This window comes from Saccopteryx bilineata, chromosome 11, assembly GCF_036850765.1.
Source record: "Saccopteryx bilineata isolate mSacBil1 chromosome 11, mSacBil1_pri_phased_curated, whole genome shotgun sequence".
Taxonomy (NCBI): domain Eukaryota; kingdom Metazoa; phylum Chordata; class Mammalia; order Chiroptera; family Emballonuridae; genus Saccopteryx; species Saccopteryx bilineata.
Window position 1 is genome coordinate 45,097,776 of NC_089500.1, and position 18,027 is coordinate 45,115,802.

At 48.0% G+C, this 18,027-nt stretch overlaps 1 protein-coding gene across 1 annotated transcript in view; it reads left to right on the forward strand.

Annotated features, from left to right (window-relative positions):
* LOC136315052 (UDP-N-acetylglucosamine transporter TMEM241-like) overlaps positions 1-14,216 on the forward strand; it is a 127,375-nt gene extending 113,159 nt beyond the window's left edge. The window contains exons 17-18 of the mRNA XM_066246248.1: positions 610-674; positions 13,718-14,216. Of these exons, the coding sequence (XP_066102345.1) occupies positions 610-674; positions 13,718-13,778 (126 nt within the window). The 3' untranslated portion in view covers positions 13,779-14,216. The remainder of the gene's footprint in view (positions 1-609; positions 675-13,717) is intronic.
* Positions 14,217-18,027: the final 3,811 nt, after the last annotated feature.

Genomic DNA, 18,027 nt, shown 5'->3' on the forward strand with positions numbered 1-18,027 from the left:
GCTCAGAGAGACATGGGAGTGACCTCTACCCCCACTCCCTGGCTTCTAGATATTTGAAGATAATTAATTAATGATTTAACTGGTCTCTTCCCCAGGAAGCACCTTGTTTTTTAGAGTGTGTGCCGTGGGCCAGAGAGACAGAGGCGTCAGGACAGGGGAAGGACAGTGCCATAGGCAAAGGCAGGTTGACTGATAGTTTTTATTTGGAGGATCTGGGAATGGGTTAATGAGCATCATTAAGTTTGGGGATTAATTCTGCACAGCTGAGACCAGGTGGAAATAGGTGTTCCTGCTGTGCCCTGCCCTGGAGAGAGGTGAGCGAGGTGCTGGCTCTGTGCCTCCTCTTGAGGAGCTTGGAAATGAAAGGCTTCTTTGAAGATTCCCATCTCTAACATCGACTAGGATTTAGCATTCTCTGCACCAAATGCTTTGCTCAGAGGCACACTAAGCACAGGGGAGTGGGAGGTGTGGGGAAAGGACGTGAAGTGGAGAGAAGTGTTCATGTTGGGGATCTGAGCTAACTCGAGCTGAGCTTGTGAAAAATGACTCCAGAGAAGGCTGCCGAGGTCTTACCACTCCGATGACCTTTTGTTGGAATTATTTCCGCAGGTGCTCACAGCTGGTTCATCAATATTGCTGTTTGATGTGATCCCGACCAGGGCAACCGTGGGATGGTAAGTCTCTGTTTGCATAGAGAGAGGAAATGAACATTAGCTGTTTGGGTTTCATCAGGATACTAATTTATGCTCTCAAATGTTGAAGAAAAGGTGCATGTGTTGAGCATGTGTTTTATTGACATTAAATATGCACTCAGATGAGTGTATATATCATGGATTTACAACTCGATGACTCTACTCTTCACAAGCTGAATATACCACACTTACTGCAGCCGTACAGATAAACACCTTTCAGCCTCTCATCCATACAAGAGTGGCCACTATTGGTGAACTACTATTTTATATAGATAGCTATATTTGGATTTTTTTTCTTTAACACCTCAATTTGTTTTCTTGTCAACAAGGTCCAAACCATCCTTGTTTAGCATGCACGCATCCATTTGCTTAGAGGCAGCACTGCCTCTCTCTATGATATCTAAGCAGAGACCTGAAGGAAGTGAGGAAGAGAGTAATGGGTTATCGGAGGGAACAGCACATGCAAAGGCCCTGTGGTGGGAGTATGCTTGGTCTGCTTGAAGAGCAGAGCAGTGTGGCAAGAGGGAGAGTAGTAGGAGAGAAGGCTACAGAGGTAGTTGGTAGCTGACCCTGTGGGGCCTTAAAGGTCATTGTAAGGGCTTGGCTTTCCCCTGAGTGAGAAGGGATGAGATGAGAAGATTCTGAGTCTCACACATCTCTGTCTACTCTGTGGAGGGTTTATTGTAGAGCAGGCGGGGATGGTGGGCGGGGGGAGCATAAAGAGCAAATAAGGGCTCTGGCCATGATCTAGGTGCCCGGGGACTAAGACCGGCTGGTGCACTGGCAATGCTAGGATATGGTAGGGTGCCAGCAAGGCACGGAGACTTGAGAGAAGGAGAGGAGTCTGGGGTGACTCCGTTTCTGGCCTGAGCATGGAGAACGATGCAGGTGCCTTTCACTGAGATGACGAAGTATATGTGAAAGGCGGCTTTTGCAGGTTGGAGGTGGAGAATTATCAGGAGTTGGGTTGGATATGTTAAGGCTGAGGTGCCCGTTACACCTGAGAGTTGTGATATCAGTAGGTAGGTGACTAAGGGGGCCTGGAGGTCAGCAGAGGGGGGAGTCTTTCTGCGTCCTCCTTAACCATGGCATCCACATTGCCCCTCAGAGCCTCTGGGCTCCTCCGCTCGGCCTGGGTTGCCATGCACCCAGCTTTGCCGCTGGCCACCGGCCTCTCAGCCTCCGTGCCTGCATGTCGAGGCGACCTCAGCAGGCCTTCCCTGACCACATTCTACACCAGGTCCCAGCTACTTCCTGTCGCCTTGTTTCTTTCCTGCCTGGAGGTTCCAACAGTCATTACCGTGCTTGTCCGTTGTTCTGCTTTTTACGGACTGCCTCCTTCATAGAAGGTAGCACCTGCTGGGCATGTGGGCTCCGTGCTGGATGCAGGTGAGGGGGGCTAGGGGTGACTAGAGTATGTGGCCACTTTAGACAGATGGCTGCAGCCGCCGCCTGGAACAAGGCTATGTGGAGGATACCCAGGAGACAGAGGTGGCGGCTGTGAGGGTAGGTTCAGCCATAGCTCCTGGAAAGGCTCACAGGACCCTGCGCCAGAGCCTCAGCGCCTGTGGCCACAAAGGGTTTGGCCGGAGAGAGACAAGGACGTATGGAAGCTGCTCGGGGGTGTTGCTGCCACAGCCCGACAGTGTGACTGGAGCTCCTCGCCTCGTCCTTCACAGACAGACTGCGGGGTCTCCCTCTGTGACAGCTCCTGGGGGCGTGTTAGGGCCCCCGGGCCCCTTGTGGTTCTGCTCCAGGGCCAGGTGGTCACGGCCACGCTGGGCACAGAATGGAGCGATCTCGTGCGATCTGCCTCTGAACTCCGCACAGGCTCTGCCCACTGAAGAGCTGACCAAGTTGAGAGTCTGCTCCAGATTACCACGTGCAGACGGGTGCTGCCCTTGTTCCCAGGGCTTTGGCTGTCTCTGCGGGGAGGGGAGGGAGGGGGCGTCATGGCAAGTCTAAGGTGTTAAAACTGCTCACTGCCCCCCTTCACTGGGTATGCTTCATTTGGGGGTGTATACTTACGATGTGCACTGAGTAAAAGTCCAGGTCTGTAATCTTCCACTCCCACTGTTACACCTGCCAGAAGTCATAACAGTTTGGTTTAATGATGAGAAAAATGCAGTGTTCGCTTCAGGAATGTACATGCCAGAGAGGTGGGCTCTATTGTCTTCACGATGAAAACACACCACGTGGTGCTTCCCTTGTCGCCCAGGACTGGCTCGGTCCTTGCTGGGACTTTGCCCAGCCTACCGGCTGCTGGCCTCGAGACACAGCTTTCCTCCCCCGGGACCTCACCGCCCGCTGCCCAGCCCGAATCACTAATGCAGCGCACTGTGGGAAATAGTTCATATTTGTGTGGCTGCTTACTGGTCTCTTGTTCTTTGCTTGAGGAAGAAACACAAGCCTAGGGCCTCTTAAGATAATGCTTGTTTCCATCCTAGTTCTGAGATACTGTTTGGCAGATTCCCCCTGACTCCTATCCTCTGGAATGGCACTTTAAAGCTGAAGTGTAGACAAAATTTAGATAGATCTTTATATTTCTTTGCCAATATGAAAAGAAAAGCAAATTGTTGTTTAGCTGTGCTCAAATAAGGCATAGTTCTCAAAAAAAAAAAAAAAGTTTGTTTGTATTTTCATGCTTGGGATCAGAGCCATCCTAAAAGCTGATCCCCCCTCCTTATTTTTTTTATTTGCTTACATGTTGGACCAACAGAATCATCACCTGTTTGACTGAGGACCTCAGTGCTGGTTGGTGGGGGCTGGCGCTGGGGCCTGGGGTGCCCATGGGTGCCTCTGGTCTCCCAGCACTTCTTGTGAATAGTTTCCTCGTGTATCTGTCATAGCCACAGAAACAACAGTATTATTTTTTAAACATCCGTATAAGATTCCTGTAGGATGAATGAGAGGCAGGACCAGGCTGTGGATACCATGATGAGGAAGACTAGGAGGTACTTTTGCATCTTGTGTGGCTTTGGGCTAAACGGGGTTCATTCAATTAACAAATTATTTTCCACAGGTCTAATATGTGCCAGAAACTGTTCTTGGATAAAAGTGAAAAATCGCTGTCTGTCTGTAGTTGCTCATCTCCCTACCTGAGGGCAGGTCCATGTCTAAACCATCCCAGACTGACAGAAATGAATCTTTTGGCTCACAGCGTTCAGAAAAAGCCGTTCTCATCCTCTCTTGAGAGTGCCTAATGGGGGCATTTCAAGACCCAAGAAGAAAAGTGGGAGAAAAAGAAAAATTAGACAATACTTCCATGCCCTCCTCTTCTTCTTCCTGATCTTGTCTCCTCTTCTTTTAATAATAATAACTAACCATTTATTGAGCAACTACTATGTTTCAAACATTTTTACATTAATATCTGAGTTTCACAACAGCCCTCCAACTTATCCGCATTTTAAAGATGAAGATGCTGAGATTCAGAGACATTTGAGTGATTTTTCCAAAGATTTAATAGCTACTAAGTGATTGGACCTGAATTCAAATGAAGGTCTCTGTTTCCAAGGCTCCATAACCTGCCACGTATCCTCCCCTGCCCCCCCTGAACTGATTTGGGAAACACCAAAGATCTACCAATAATATAGGTAGTGCCTAGGTAGAAGTGAGTCATAAAGGAGGTGGAAGAAGAATCGACTGAAATGTTCCTCATCCCACCAGTGTGATCATGTATAAAGAGCATCTAGATGACTTGACAGCAAACAGAAGTAGAGTTACGTAGAACAAGACAGCTCTGTTTCTTATTCAGGAGTTGACATGGTGGACTAAGAATTCCAGTAGAACATTTTTAGGAAAAAGGTTCTATTGTCATAGACTTTTTTAATGCTATAAGCTATAATTCTATCAATCAGCTAAAAATATTGAGTGACTGCAGTATGCAAAATATGTGGAAGTCCTTAAGAAGCGCAAGACATGCTCTGGCTAGTTAGCACAGTTGGTTAAGAGTGTCATCCCGAAACAAGGTTGAGTGTTCTATCCCCTGTCAAGGAACACACACAGGAAACAATAAAAAAATGCATGACTGAGTGAAACAACAAAGGTTTTTTCCTCCCCTCTCTCTCCCTTCTTTTCTCTATCTACAAACCAGTATAAATGAACCCCTGGCCAGATACCTCAGTTGGCTGGAGTGTCGCCCTGGAGCGCAAAGGTTGTTGGGTTTTATTCCCTGGTCAGGGCACATACAGGAGCAGCTTGATGTTCCTGGTTCTCTCTCTCCCTCCATCTCTAGAAGAAGAAGAAGAAGAAGAAGAAGAAGAAGAAGAAGAAGAAGAAGAAGAAGGAGGAGGAGGAGGAGGAGGAGGAGGAGGAGGAGGAGGAGGAGGAGAGGAGCACAACACATCTGGCTCTCAAGGAGTTTTCAGGGGAAGGAGAAGTCATGAGGTACAAAAGAAACTGAATGAACAATGAATGTAAAGACAGAAGGAGGGAGAGAGAACTGGGTGATCAGGGCCTTGGAACTGAACCTTATATAGTAAGATGAGGCTTAGCTGGGTTGTGGGTAGGAGAGGATTTGGCCCCTCTGGCCTGAGCTGGGCGGAGGGACAGGGAGCTAATTCTGTGCTCCCGTCTTCTTCCTCTGCACCTGACCTTCTGGGAGGGCATGACACACACAGTGGGCAGTGACGTCCAAAAACCCCACTGTCAAGATATCCCGGTACATTCTTGAACTACTGTCCCCCAAATCTATGTCTTAACCTTCACAGCAGTTGTCTAAATTCTTGACGGTTTTTTTTCTTACAAATAAGCCCTCATCTACTGTATTTTGTACATTTCAGAATAACTGGAAAAAAAGTCCCAGGTGTTGAACTGAGTGTGAGAAATGGGGGTGAGATGGCGCTCCAATGGGGAGGAAATGCAAGTCTGAATAGCAGAGCAGCAGTCTGTGAGAGGCTGCCTCCAAGCTGTCACATCCCGTGAACTTCATGGTGTGCCCTGAACAAAACAGAGAGAAAGGCTGCGTGTACCCAAATCAAGGAAATAGCAAGTCTGATGATTGCAAAAGGGACCTTGACTTTGGAATTTCCTGATTTTTGAGAACTCTTGAGTTTAAGGATGGCGTGTTTTCAGCCTCCAAGAATTTTCCAACCACAAAGTGAACCACCAGAAGAGGAGTGTCAGCCTGTATTTCAGAGTTTCTGCCTTTTGCACAGAGCTGGTCTACATCATCCATAGCCTGGTTGTTTTTCAAGCTGTGACCGGGGTGACCAGCTCTCCGCTCCTGGGTGGGGCGGGGCTAGTCTCTATCTTGTGGGAGCTTAGGTTGGTCAGATGTCACAAAGGGCAAGGACTGCAGGCTTGTTTTGTTTGCCTGGATAGTTATTGTTTCCTGTTTTTTGCCTTTCAAATTTTTAATTAGTCAACATTCGGAAATCAGGTGATTTTCCCATAAAAGTCCAGATCTCCAGATTCTTTTGAAAATGTGGAGGGGCTGTGATGTTGGGCCTGCACTTCCCATGGCAGCAGTTGCTGGAATGGGTAGAGGCTGCCCCCTCACTCGGGCACAGGTTCCCCGGGTCAGCACGGCTCCCATCACTCCCGGCCCGCTGAGACAGGAGAACCCTGTGAGCACCTCCAGGAGCCAAACCATGTTTTATTCGCCTTTGTGCCTTCTCACCTCGTACTAAGTGCTTACTGAATAGACGAGCGGCCAGCCTTCTAAATCCATACCCCAGAAAAATTATAAATCTGAGTGTCCAATGCTGGCCACCTTTTAATGTCTTTAATTAAAAGCAACTGTTCTTGGCCCTGGCCGGTTGGCTCAGCAGTAGAACGTCGGCCTGGCGTGCGGGGGACCCGGGTTCGATTCCCGGCCAGGGCACATAGGAGAAGCGCCCATTTGCTTCTCCACCCCCGCCCCCTCCTTCCTCTCTGTCTCTCTCTTCCCCTCCCGCAGCCAAGGCTCCATTGGAGCAAAGATGGCCCGGGCGCTGGGGATGGCTCCTTGGCCTCTGCCCCAGGCGCTGGAGTGGCTCTGGTCACAGCAGAGCAACGCCCCAGAGGGGCAGAGCATCGCCCCCTGGTGGGCAGAGTGTTGCCCCCTGGTGGGCGTGCTGGGTGGATCCCGGTCGGGCGCATGCGGGAGTCTGTCTGACTGTCTCTCCCTGTTTCCAGCTTCAGAAAAATACAAAAAAAAAAAAAAAAAAAAAAAAAAAAAAGCAACTGTTCTTGTCCAGCTAGTGATCTTGTTTTTTACAAAAACAATCTGTGGCAAGCCTGGTAATTTAAATAACCAGATTAATATTTAATTATTCATTTTCAATTGATGGAGTTTTTTTTTAATTTTAATAATTTTATTTTTTTTAATGAGGCAACATCAATAAATCAGGATACATATATTCAAAGATAACATGTCCGGCCTGACCTGTGGTGGCGCAGTGGATAAAGCGTCGACCTGGAAATGCTGAGGTCGCTGGTTCGAAACCCTGGGCTTGCCTGGTCAAGGCACATATGGGAGTTGATGCTTCCAGCTCCTCCCCCCTTCTCTCTCTCTGACTCTCTCCCCTCTCTAAAATGAATAAATAAAAATAAAAATAAAAAAAATAAAAAAAGATAACATGTCCAGGTTATCTTGTTGTTCAATTATGTTGCATACCCATCACCCAAAGTCACATTGTCCTGTCACCTTCTATCTAGTTTTCTTTGTGCCCTTCCCCCTCCCCCTTTCCCTCTCCCTCTCCCCCCTCCCCCTGTAACCACCACACTCTTATCAATGTCTCTTAGTCTCACTTTTATGTCCCACCTACATATGGAATAATGCAGTTCCTGGTTTTTTCTGATTTACTTATTTCACTTCGTATCATGTTATCAAGATCCCACTATTTTGCTGTAAATGTTCCGATGTCATCATTTCTTATGGCTGAGTAGTACTCCATAGTGTATATGTGCCACATCTTCTTTATCCAGTCATCTATTGATGGGATTTTTGGTTGTTTCCATGTCCTGGCCACTGTGAACAATGCTGCAATAAACATGGGGCTGCATGTGTCTTTACGTATCAATGTTTCTGAGTTTTTGGGGTATATACCCAATAGAGAAATTGCTGGGTCATAAGGTAGTTCTATTTTCAGTTTTTTGAGGAACCACCATACTTTCTTCCATAATGGTTGTACTACTTTACATTCCCACCAACAGTGTATGAGGGTTCCTTTTTCTCCACAGCCTCTCCAACATTTGCTATTACCTGTCTTGTTAATAATAGCTAATCTAACAGGTAGGAGGTGGTATCTCATTGCAGTTTTGATTTGCATTTCTCTAATAACTAAAGAAGATGAGCATCTTTTCATATATCTGTTGGCCATTTGTATTTCTTCCTGGGAGAAGTGTCTGTTCATGTCCTCTTCCCATTTTTTTATTGGATTGTTTGTTTGTTTGTTGTTGAGTTTTATGAGTTCTTTGTATATTTTGGATATTAGACCTTTATCTGAGCTGTTGTTTGAAAATATCAATTGATGGAGTTTTATGGTATGTGTCAATGTGAATTCCTTTTTTCAAAATTTCAGCAAAAAGAATCAAATATGTGCCTGTAGTGGGTGCATCCTTTTTGAATGCTTTTTAGACTAGGGGAGTCACTCTTGTCTTTGGAATGGTTTAGGTACAAGGAGAGAAAGGAATAAACAGAACACAACCACATTGTTCTCAGGATTCTGTGATCAGCTTCTAGCCTTGCATGTCATTCATTGACCCGCCATTGATTATGGGTTAGCAATATGAGGATCGTTTGAACTCAATCCTAGCACAAACTTCACTAACATCGAGAGTCTTTAGAAAATGATCTTGAGTAAAAATGCCCTAGACCTTTCATTGTTGGGGTCTGTATGGAGACTGCCCAAGCCTAATCATAGGAAGAATGAATTTAGGGGTGAAAAAAGAACTTCTCCCAACACACTGCAACATGCATTTGGATCACAGCGTCTGAAGTTTATCAGTTTTTCATTTGAATTAAAAATCTGAAACCTCCTCTTTGAAATGCTTAGAAGTGTCTTTTAAATAACTATTGCTTATTACATCTCATCACAGAGTAATTCATCAAGTTATGAACGGTCACTCAGCAAGTCCCCAAGAGAATGGTATATTATATTAGAGAGATAAAGTTTGGTGACAAAAAGAGAAAAAAATATAGGTTGAAATATGAATGGGAGAAGGGGGAGTGAGCATTAGAATTCCATCTGTTGACAAAAGAACATCCAAACCAATAGAAAAGTTTCACAAGAGTTTATTTGAGCCAAGTTTTGAGGACATGCCCAGAAGCAAGTCTTAGTTTTCATGTCTTTAACCCTGCCTGCACGAGTTTCATTTCAGGGCTTGTGGCAGGTGACCAACCACAAAGGAATGTCCAGTGAAGTCATGGACGGTTGAAACTGCTGACGATCGAAAATACACCAACATCCATAATTAGTGGAAAAGCACCCCTGCGCCCAGCGAGAGCGGCAGCCAATCAGCAAATGCTCCGCCACCCTTCTTATTTCCCTGACCTAACCCTTAAAAAGCGGCCTAAGTCTGTAGCCGGGGCTGCTCTCCCTTACGAGACAGCCGGGCAGGTTTCCTTTCATTAAAGCCTGTTACACTGGTCTTTCGGACTCTGACTGATTCTATCAGCAAGATGTTGATGGACTGAGAAAATGCTCCAGCGAATGACCATTTTCCAGTTCCTTTCATGCATTAGAATCAAAGGGGGGAACGTAAGGCAGGTGCATGGAATCCACTGGTGGCAGGACAAGGAGGCCAGAGAGAGCCAAGTGGGGAAATCCCTAGGGTTAGAGAAAAAGCAAATCGGGTAACACTTTCTTACATTAGAGGGTGCATGGTGGCTAATAACAGTTACAGCACATAGAGATGTTTGTTATACAGGGAACAAGATAACAGTGCGGGCTACTGTGGTCTCGTGCTCTGGTGGGTTTGTGCTCTGGTGCCTGCAGTTGTGTCTAGACAAGAAAATTACCCTGACGTTTCAAAGGTAAGTTATCCTGATGGGTATACAACATACTCAACAGTTCAAATGTGATAATAAAAATGTTTACCTGAAACCTATGTACTCTTTTTTTTTTTTTTGTATTTTTCTGAAGCTGGAAACGGGGAGAGACAGTCAGACAGACTCCCGCATGCGCCCGACCGGAATCCACCTGGCACGCCCACCAGGGAGCGACGTCCTGCTGCGACCAGAGCCACTCTAGTGCCTGGGGCAGAGGCCAAGGAGCCATCCTCAGCGCCCGAGCCATCTCTGCTCCAATGGAGCCTCGCTGTGGGAGGGGAAGAGAGAGACAGAGAGGAAGGAGAGGGGGAGGGGTGGAGAAGCAGATGGGCGCTTCTCCTGTGTGCCCTGGCCGGGAATCAAACCCTGGACCCCTGCACGCCAGGCCGACGCTCTACCACTGAGCCAACCGGCCAGGGCCGAAACCTATGTGCTCTTATTGGTCAATGTCACCTTGTTAAAGTTAATTTCCTAAATAAAATTTAAAAGAATAAAAGGTAAGGTTATCTTAGATGCATAAGAACAGTGGAGAGGGCTCACGTAGGGTAAAGAATGACCTTGGCTACAGAAGCGCTATGCCTGGGACAGGCCAACCCACCCTGGCCTGTCAGGAATTTATGATCAAACTCTCCTGTGTGCTTGCTTTTGGTCACTGAGCTCAGCAGGCCTGCCATGAGCCCCCCCCTGGGCTTGTCGGGTATATTACGTAGCCCCCTTTTCATTCGCACATCATTCATTGAATAAATATTTATCGGGCGCTGCATTAAGTGCTGGGCCTACAGCTGGGAAAAGGATAGAGTCTCTGTCCTTCGTCTAGTGGCTTCAACTGGAATTCATTGAATAACCACAATAATAAATAAATGTAAAATGGAGATGGGGCCTTTGGCTCCCGAAGAGAGAACAGAGAAGGACCGGCGAGACGCTGAAAATAGCTGCCTGCAAGGAAGCCAGGGATGCGTATGTCTGGCTGGGAACGCGCTGCTGCAGTCTGATGTTTATGCCTTAGTTACATGAAGTTTGTTCATTTCAGGAATGATGGGGATTACAAGATTTGCAAACAGTTCAGTAAAGCTTCAACTTAAATAGTTGTAATGCTCTTAAGATTCCTGCACCCCATGTCAGCGTCTCCTGCTGTTTAGAAAACAACTTCAAAGCTCACCTCCCTGGCTCTCTCAGCAGTAAACTGAACCAAGGCTTGTTTTCATTTTAGCATTCACTAAACTGCTTTGGTGTTTCAGAAAATAGCTAAGCCAAAGGATGAAATGCAAGGTTATTACACTTTGGCAGCGTTCTAAGGCTGGGGGAGTAAAAGTGGCAGAAGGCCTGTTCTTTTTCCCCTGGTGATTAAGGAGGATTAGTGGAAACTGTAGAAAACAGGGAGCCCCAGTTACATTTGCAGAAGTAAAGCCCTCCCAAGTCCAAAGCTCTTTGCAGCCTTCTCCTCTGGTCACGGAGGCTCTGCTCTTGCCCACGTGTTTGAGACCTGGGCGTATGGCGGATGCATCCTTTAGGAACGGTGGAGGGAACAGACGTGCTTGAAAGGAGAAGTCAGGTCGTAGACGTGAGCCTGGTATGAAAAGAATGGCTTCCCCTTCACAATCACTTCTTCATCCAAAGAGAAGAGACAACAGAACAGATCCTCCAGCATCTGGGTCCTGAACTAGACCAGGGATGAGCACAAATGCAATGTTTCAGAATGTGGTCTTTTGGAACTTGGACCCCAGTTTTGCACAGAAGCAATCCTATAAACGATGAGTGTAGATCTAAGAAAGTCCTCAGAAATTTGATTCGTAATGTAGGCACCACCTTCACCTACATTATTATGAGTTAACTGTGTATTACAGAGACTTTTATCAATTTATTGTTGCTATGATATTTCTGTAGGAAAGAGGAAAGCACATTCTGACTTGGAGCTTAAGATACAAGGTGTACCTCTCTGTCACACCCCAATACTTCTCAGCCTGGTTGTTGACCTGAGTGAGGGGACATCCTCCCAGCCCACTCCCCCAGTGCCTGGCTATTTGACAAACCCTTCTCTCTGCCCTTACTGAGAGGCCTGTAGTCACCAGGGAGAGGTGACGGTGGTTCACGGGAATGCCCCACTCCCTGGGGTTGACAGTTGGATGATAAAGGAGTAGATTTGTTCTTCGTTTCTCCAGAAAGCAGAACTTGGATTCACAGGTGAGGTTGTAAGAAGCAGCTGTTGGCTCAGTGTGAGGAAGGGCTGCCTCCTGCAGGGGGGAGCCATGTGAGACGGCCACAGATGCATAGATGCTGGCTGGGATCCCATAGCTAGAGCTGCTCAGCGGTGGGACGGGCTTGCTCTGTACACCCCTCACTAGAAGTCTTCAAGAAGAGGTTGGGGCCCTGGCCGGTTGGCTCAGCGGTAGAGCGTCAGCCTGGCGTGCAGGGGACCCGGGTTCGATTCCTGGCCAGGGCACATAGGAGAAGCACCCATTTGCTTCTCCACCACCCCCCCTTCCTATCTGTCTCTCTCTTCCCCTCCTGCAGCCAAGGCTCCATTGGAGCAAAGATGGCCCGGGCGCTGGGGATGGCTCCTTGGCCTCTGCCCCAGGTGCTAGAGTGGCTCTGGTCGCGGCAGAGCGACCCCCCAGAGGGGCAGAGCATCGCCCCCTGGTGGGCAGAGCGGTTGCCCCTGGTGGGCGTGCCAGGTGGATCCCGGTCGGGCGCATGCGGGAGTCTGTCTGACTGTCTCTCCCCGTTTCCAGCTTCAGAAAAATACAAAAAAAAAAAAAAGAAGAGGTTGGGAGGCCAGCCAGGAGGGCCAAGGAGGAAGGGACTGCCCCTCTGGGAGGGCGGGCTGCTAGGAAATAACGTTGTATTGCTTGTCCATTATAGGCCGAGCACCTGGGGGGAGGGGCAGATTGCCTCGGGCATATCCTTCTAAGCCTCCTAGAGACTGTCAGGTGTGATCTCCTGCAGTGCAGGGGCGGAAACCAACGCTGAATAACATGCACGGGATTGCACAGCTCGTAAACGCCTGCGCCATTATTTGAACTCATTGTATTGTTTTTATAGTCTCACACTTAGTTCATTCCTGTACTAAATGCTGTAATGAACACTAAGTTCATTCCTGTAATAAATGTGGTACAAGTTATGTATGTGTCAGAGTCACCTACATAGGTGACATTTCCCACCGGGAAGATAAGGCGCACAGCCTGTGTGTGTTTCATGAATTCAGGACCCCAGGTGGGTGTTGGAAACACGAAGGAGCCGCAGCCTGGGTGTGCGTGCCGTGTGGGTGTGAGGAGGAAGAGGGTAGAACCGAAAGGGCGGTCGGCCCCTCTGAACAAGGGCGTGTCATCGTGGAGGACCCCCTGCCCATCAGAATCCTGTACTGATTGCCCAGCTCAGTCCTCAGAGGTGCTTTTCTGGGAAGAATGCCTGGGGATTCAGACAGACACCAGATTGTCTACTGAAAAGTTCAAAATAGAAAATGTCCAGACCTTCGAATGTAACACATTTTGGGCATGTTAAAATATTCAGTTTAGTTCTTAGTCTCCAGTTCTCCCACTGCTCGTTCATTTCCAAACCCCTGACCGTATTTATTTCTGCTCTGGTGGGAAATTCACGGCTCCCCTTAGTATTTCCATCTTTCAATGTTCAGTTAGTCTCAATGAAAGAAAAGGACTCACAGACTGTCACCTCAATAATTCAACAGTTATGGATACCTGCATGATTTCATAGCCACCAGCCCTCTTTAGCCAAAGGCACAGTGAAGCCCTCCTCTGATAGTCCCACCAGAGCATCAGCCAAGGCCCTGCCCCTCCACCTGGTCAGATGAGTGGACACAGCACCCTCCTCCCCCAGGGAAGGTGTCAGGATCCACCTTGCAGCCCGCCCCCTCCCACCACACAGCTGGGTTTACTTTGGATGTTTGGGTGGGCGGTTCCTGGGCCTGACCTGGAAGTGGGGTGCGAGTCCCAGTGGCAGAATGGGTTGGGGGGCAGCCCTCACTCTGTTGCACGTGGACACCAGGTGATCCCCTGGCTCTAGGGCGTGGAAAGCTGACCTCCTGATGCTTTTGCAGCCTCCTGCTTGGTGGACTTGGTGAGGCCTTGCTGGTTTTCTCGGAGCGGAAAGGCACCTAATGATGAGTGCAGGAGAAGGAGCCTCCCGTGTCCGCTGGAGGAGGCAGCGCCAGCTGCGGACGTCCTTGCCAAGGGCTTGGACAGAAGGGAGCAAGGGTGCTGAGACCACCACTTCTCCCTGTGTCCAGAACTCTTTCTGGGGGTCTCTGGCCGCTGCAGATGGACTGTGCTTTGTCTTCAAGGTTTGCTGTTCCCAATCGTATGGAAGCGGACATGGGATTCCCCTGGATTGGGCGATGGCCCCGCTCACCTCAGCCAACATGCAGGCCTCCTTTTTAAACGCCCTTCACCAAACACTGCTTCACTCTGTGTAGCGGGCTCAAGGCATTTTGTTGCATTTTTGGTTTTGTTTCGTGCTTTTACATCTTTGGAGCCTACTGGGGACGTCATCCCTTTGCTCTCTGCTGGCTTGTTGAGAGCCGTCACTCACCCATTTGTGAGAATTCCTCAAGAGGGCTTCCACTGGGCAGGGGTGGGGGTGCGTTCTGGGCCAAGAAGAAGCCAGCAAGGACACTATTACTAGAATGAGTGCTGAAACCTTTTGTGGTGTATGTTGCATTAAATTCTGCATATATGTGTGTGTACATATATATACACACATATATATACATATGTGTGTGTGTGTGTGTGTATATATATATATTTTTTTTTTTTCTTTTGCTCACCATTCTGTTAACTTGGTCCTAAACGATCACCAGAGAGAGTAGAGTTTACTGCACTGATGGAGTCCCTCCCTGGGCAGGTGAGAAAAAAAAGAAACATTTAATATATGAATACACACACATACATATTCATATTCCTTAAAGCTTTTAATCCATTTAATTCCCAATATCTTAGAGTAAGTTTCAAATCATTGAACACTGAAGTATATATTTTTTAGGCCAGATTAAATAAAAATTGGACTAAAATTCTAAACCTTGCCTCTATGGGAATCAAAAGAAGTGAATTTGCATGAAGTGGTTATTTGATTCTGAACCCACAGTGAAGGTTTAAGAAAATAATGTCTCACTCCAAGTATTTCTGCTCAGAGTGGGTTTTCTGAAACCTAACTACTCTGCCAGCTGTTGGTTTTGGTCCCTGTCAGATGTCATGAGCGCAGAGAGTCCTCCCGGGGGGAGGCCAGGCCTGGAGTGGGGGACACCATCCTCCCCGCCAGCGAGGGCGAGCCCCCAGCACCGGGAAGGGAACCTTGTCCACTCTCAGCCCTGTGGAGAGTACGGTCAGCTCGGTCAGTGGCCGTTCTTCCTGCATGTCTTTCTCCAACATTTGAGGAGAAAAAACAACAACAACTGGGAATGGATTGGTATATTTGCAATTTGAGTATCTTAAATTCATTTTGTCGTCCTTCCTGTTCTCTGCTTGTCACTTAGGTGAAGATCTTCAAAGTGACCTTCCCACACAGGTAGTCTCAGCTTCCTTTTGTTCTTCACCTGGGATGTCAAACTTTCTGTAGATTGAGGACCAAATAGAAAATCTGAGCTTGGAATTCTCCTGATTCTTTGGCTCCCACAAACCTCTCTGTATAACTGAGGCCAGTTCTTCTCTATCAGTGGAAAGTGGCACCTGTCCAGATGTCATCTTATGCTGTCTTTCCAAGTAGCATTTATGCAAATCAAGATTCTTATGGCTGGAAAGAGCCACGTTCAGGTAACGAACATGTAAAGTCTCTTTTCCAGCAGGACTGACCTCAAACACTTTGGCTGAAAGTTGTAGGCATTTCTTTTTTTAAAAGAATCTCTAGCAAGGGTAGGCTGTGTGTGTGTGTGTGTGTGTGTGTGTGTTTTGTTTCTTTGATTTTTAAAAATCATGTTCTAGAGTTCCATTGTTTTTAAAATCTCCAATTTCTTACTTTGACAGCAGCAAGAGGCAGTGGATAAGGTGTTCCTTCAATATTTCTTCCTGTTTCCTTCATCTTCTATCTCTTCTTGGGCTATTTTCTTCAAGCTTCAATCACTTGCCCAGGTTCACAGGCTCCACTCTGAGTGCAGGGTGAGCCCAGAGGTCTGGAGAGTAGGGCTGCCCAGCTCGGTGCAGGCCCTGGGCTCTCAGGGCCCCTGGACGGGCATCTCCAGGAGTCCCGCTCACCCGTAATGATCCATCTGGTCCTGTCCTCTCTGGGTCCTGGTTACCAGAGGTCTGGAGAGTGGGGCTGCCCAGCTCGGTACAGTCCCTGGGCTCTCAGGGCCCGTGGACGAGCATCTCCAGGGGTCCCGCTCACCCGTAATGACCCATCTGGTCCTGTCCTCTCTGGGTCCTGATCACCAGAGGTCTGGAGTGTAGGGCTGCCCAGCTCGGTGCAGGCCCTGGGCTCTCAGGGCCCGTGGACAGGCATCCCCAGGAGTCCCGCTCACCCGTAATGATCCATCTGGTCATGTCCTCTCTGGGTCCTGATCACCAGAGGCCTTGTTGGCTGCAAGTCAAAGCATGGGTGTTTTGTTTTGTTTTTGTATTTGTGAAAATAAAGACTATGCTTTCTGTCAGGAGAGGCAAGGTTCTGTATGATTGTGTATTATTACTAATCTATGTAGATAAGGAAAAATAAACCATTTATTATTATTATTATTTGGTAATTTGCCTTTCTCTTCTCTTCAACCCCACTAGGAGAGTATTGCAAGAAAGGTGTCCTCCTTGGAGAGGGAGTTCTTGCACCTTAAACACAGACCCAGACTTCTGCGAATATCCAGGCCGCTTATCTCTCAGTAGGGAAGGCCACCCAGCTGCTCCCTCTAGCCTTGAACTGTCCACTGGGACATGTGTGGCTACTGAACACTGGAAGGGGGTGAGTTCAAATCCAGATGTGCTTGAGTGTAGATATACACCAATTTTGAAGACTTAGTTTTTAATAGAATGTAAAATTTTTATACTGATTACATGTTGAAATAATATTTTTGATATACGGGGTTAAATAAAATATATCACCAAAATTAAGTTTCCCTGTTTCTTTTTACCTTTTTTAATGAGGCTACTACAAAATTTTAACTTGTGTACTAGGCTTCCATTGGTCCGTGCTCATCTGGAACAGGTCTTCCACACAGGCCCGGGGGAGGGGCGAAGGACGGGGGGTGGATGTAGCTGCTGGGGCACCAACCAGGAAGAATGTCTAAGACATCTAAGACCTCTGAGAGATCCAGGTCCTTTTGATGCACCTTGTCATTTATTCTTCCTAAAGGTGGGGCAGACATTTTTTCCCATTTTCCCAACAAGATTCAGAGTTTCAGTAACTTTTCCAAGGGGACCCAGCTAGGACTCAACCCAGCTCTCTCTGATAAAACCTGTTCTTTATCAGAACTTTACAGAGTTCTGTTAAGAAGGAGAAGAAGGGCCCCTACAATTTACAGGGGGTGGTCAGTCAGTCCTCCAAGAGGTGCTTCCATGTGGGGTCCTAACACATGTGAGGTCGTTTGTGACTTTCTCCCTGGAGGCCACCTTCCCATCCTTTGCCAAAGGGCAAGGTCTGTGGCCTGAGCTGCAGCTGCCTTCCCAGGGTGCACCAGTCCCTCCCGCCAGCCTCCTCCCTCAGGTTGTGTCTGAGATCCACCGGCATGGGGCGGAGCAACTAGAAGCACTTTGGGAATAACCCTGCTCTCATCTGAGCTACAACTCTACGTGTTTCCAGAACCAATCGTTGCCGAATGCTCCAGCTGGGATGATTGGCACGTGAGGAGTCTGAAGGTCGAAGGGGCTGGGCAGCACTGCCAGGCAAGGAGACCCTGCCCTTCCCTGGGTCTGCATGTCCCAGCAAGGAAGCAGGCCCAGATCTGGACGAAACAATAAGCATGTAAGAATGCGACATGTGATCAATAAGGCTGGGAACATGATACCTTTCTTGAACAGTTGCCTGGGCGAAAGTATTGAAATAGAATGTGAAATCAGCCGGAGGTTCTAGTAGTTGGGACTTTTGGGGTCAATGGTCCTTTGATCCTTGCTCCAGGCAAAGCCGGTCAAAGGTGTGAGGCTCTTAGGCTTCTCTCAGCCCCACCCAGCATCCTTGACTTGAGGCTCTGTCCCTCAGCCCAGCACAGAGGGAGGCAGTGGTGGCTTGTCCCCAAAGATGCTCCCACTGCCACCCCAATTCTAGTCACGCTCCTGTGGAGTTCCTGCCCCTTTCTCTTGAGTGGGGCTGGCTCTGTGGCTGGCCTGTTGCCAGTAGGATGTGGTAAAGGTGATGCTGCACGACTTCACGGCCGTCAGAGCAGCCTTGCCACGTCCTCCACGGTTTTCTGGAGCTGCCCCGAGCTCCAAGGCTGAC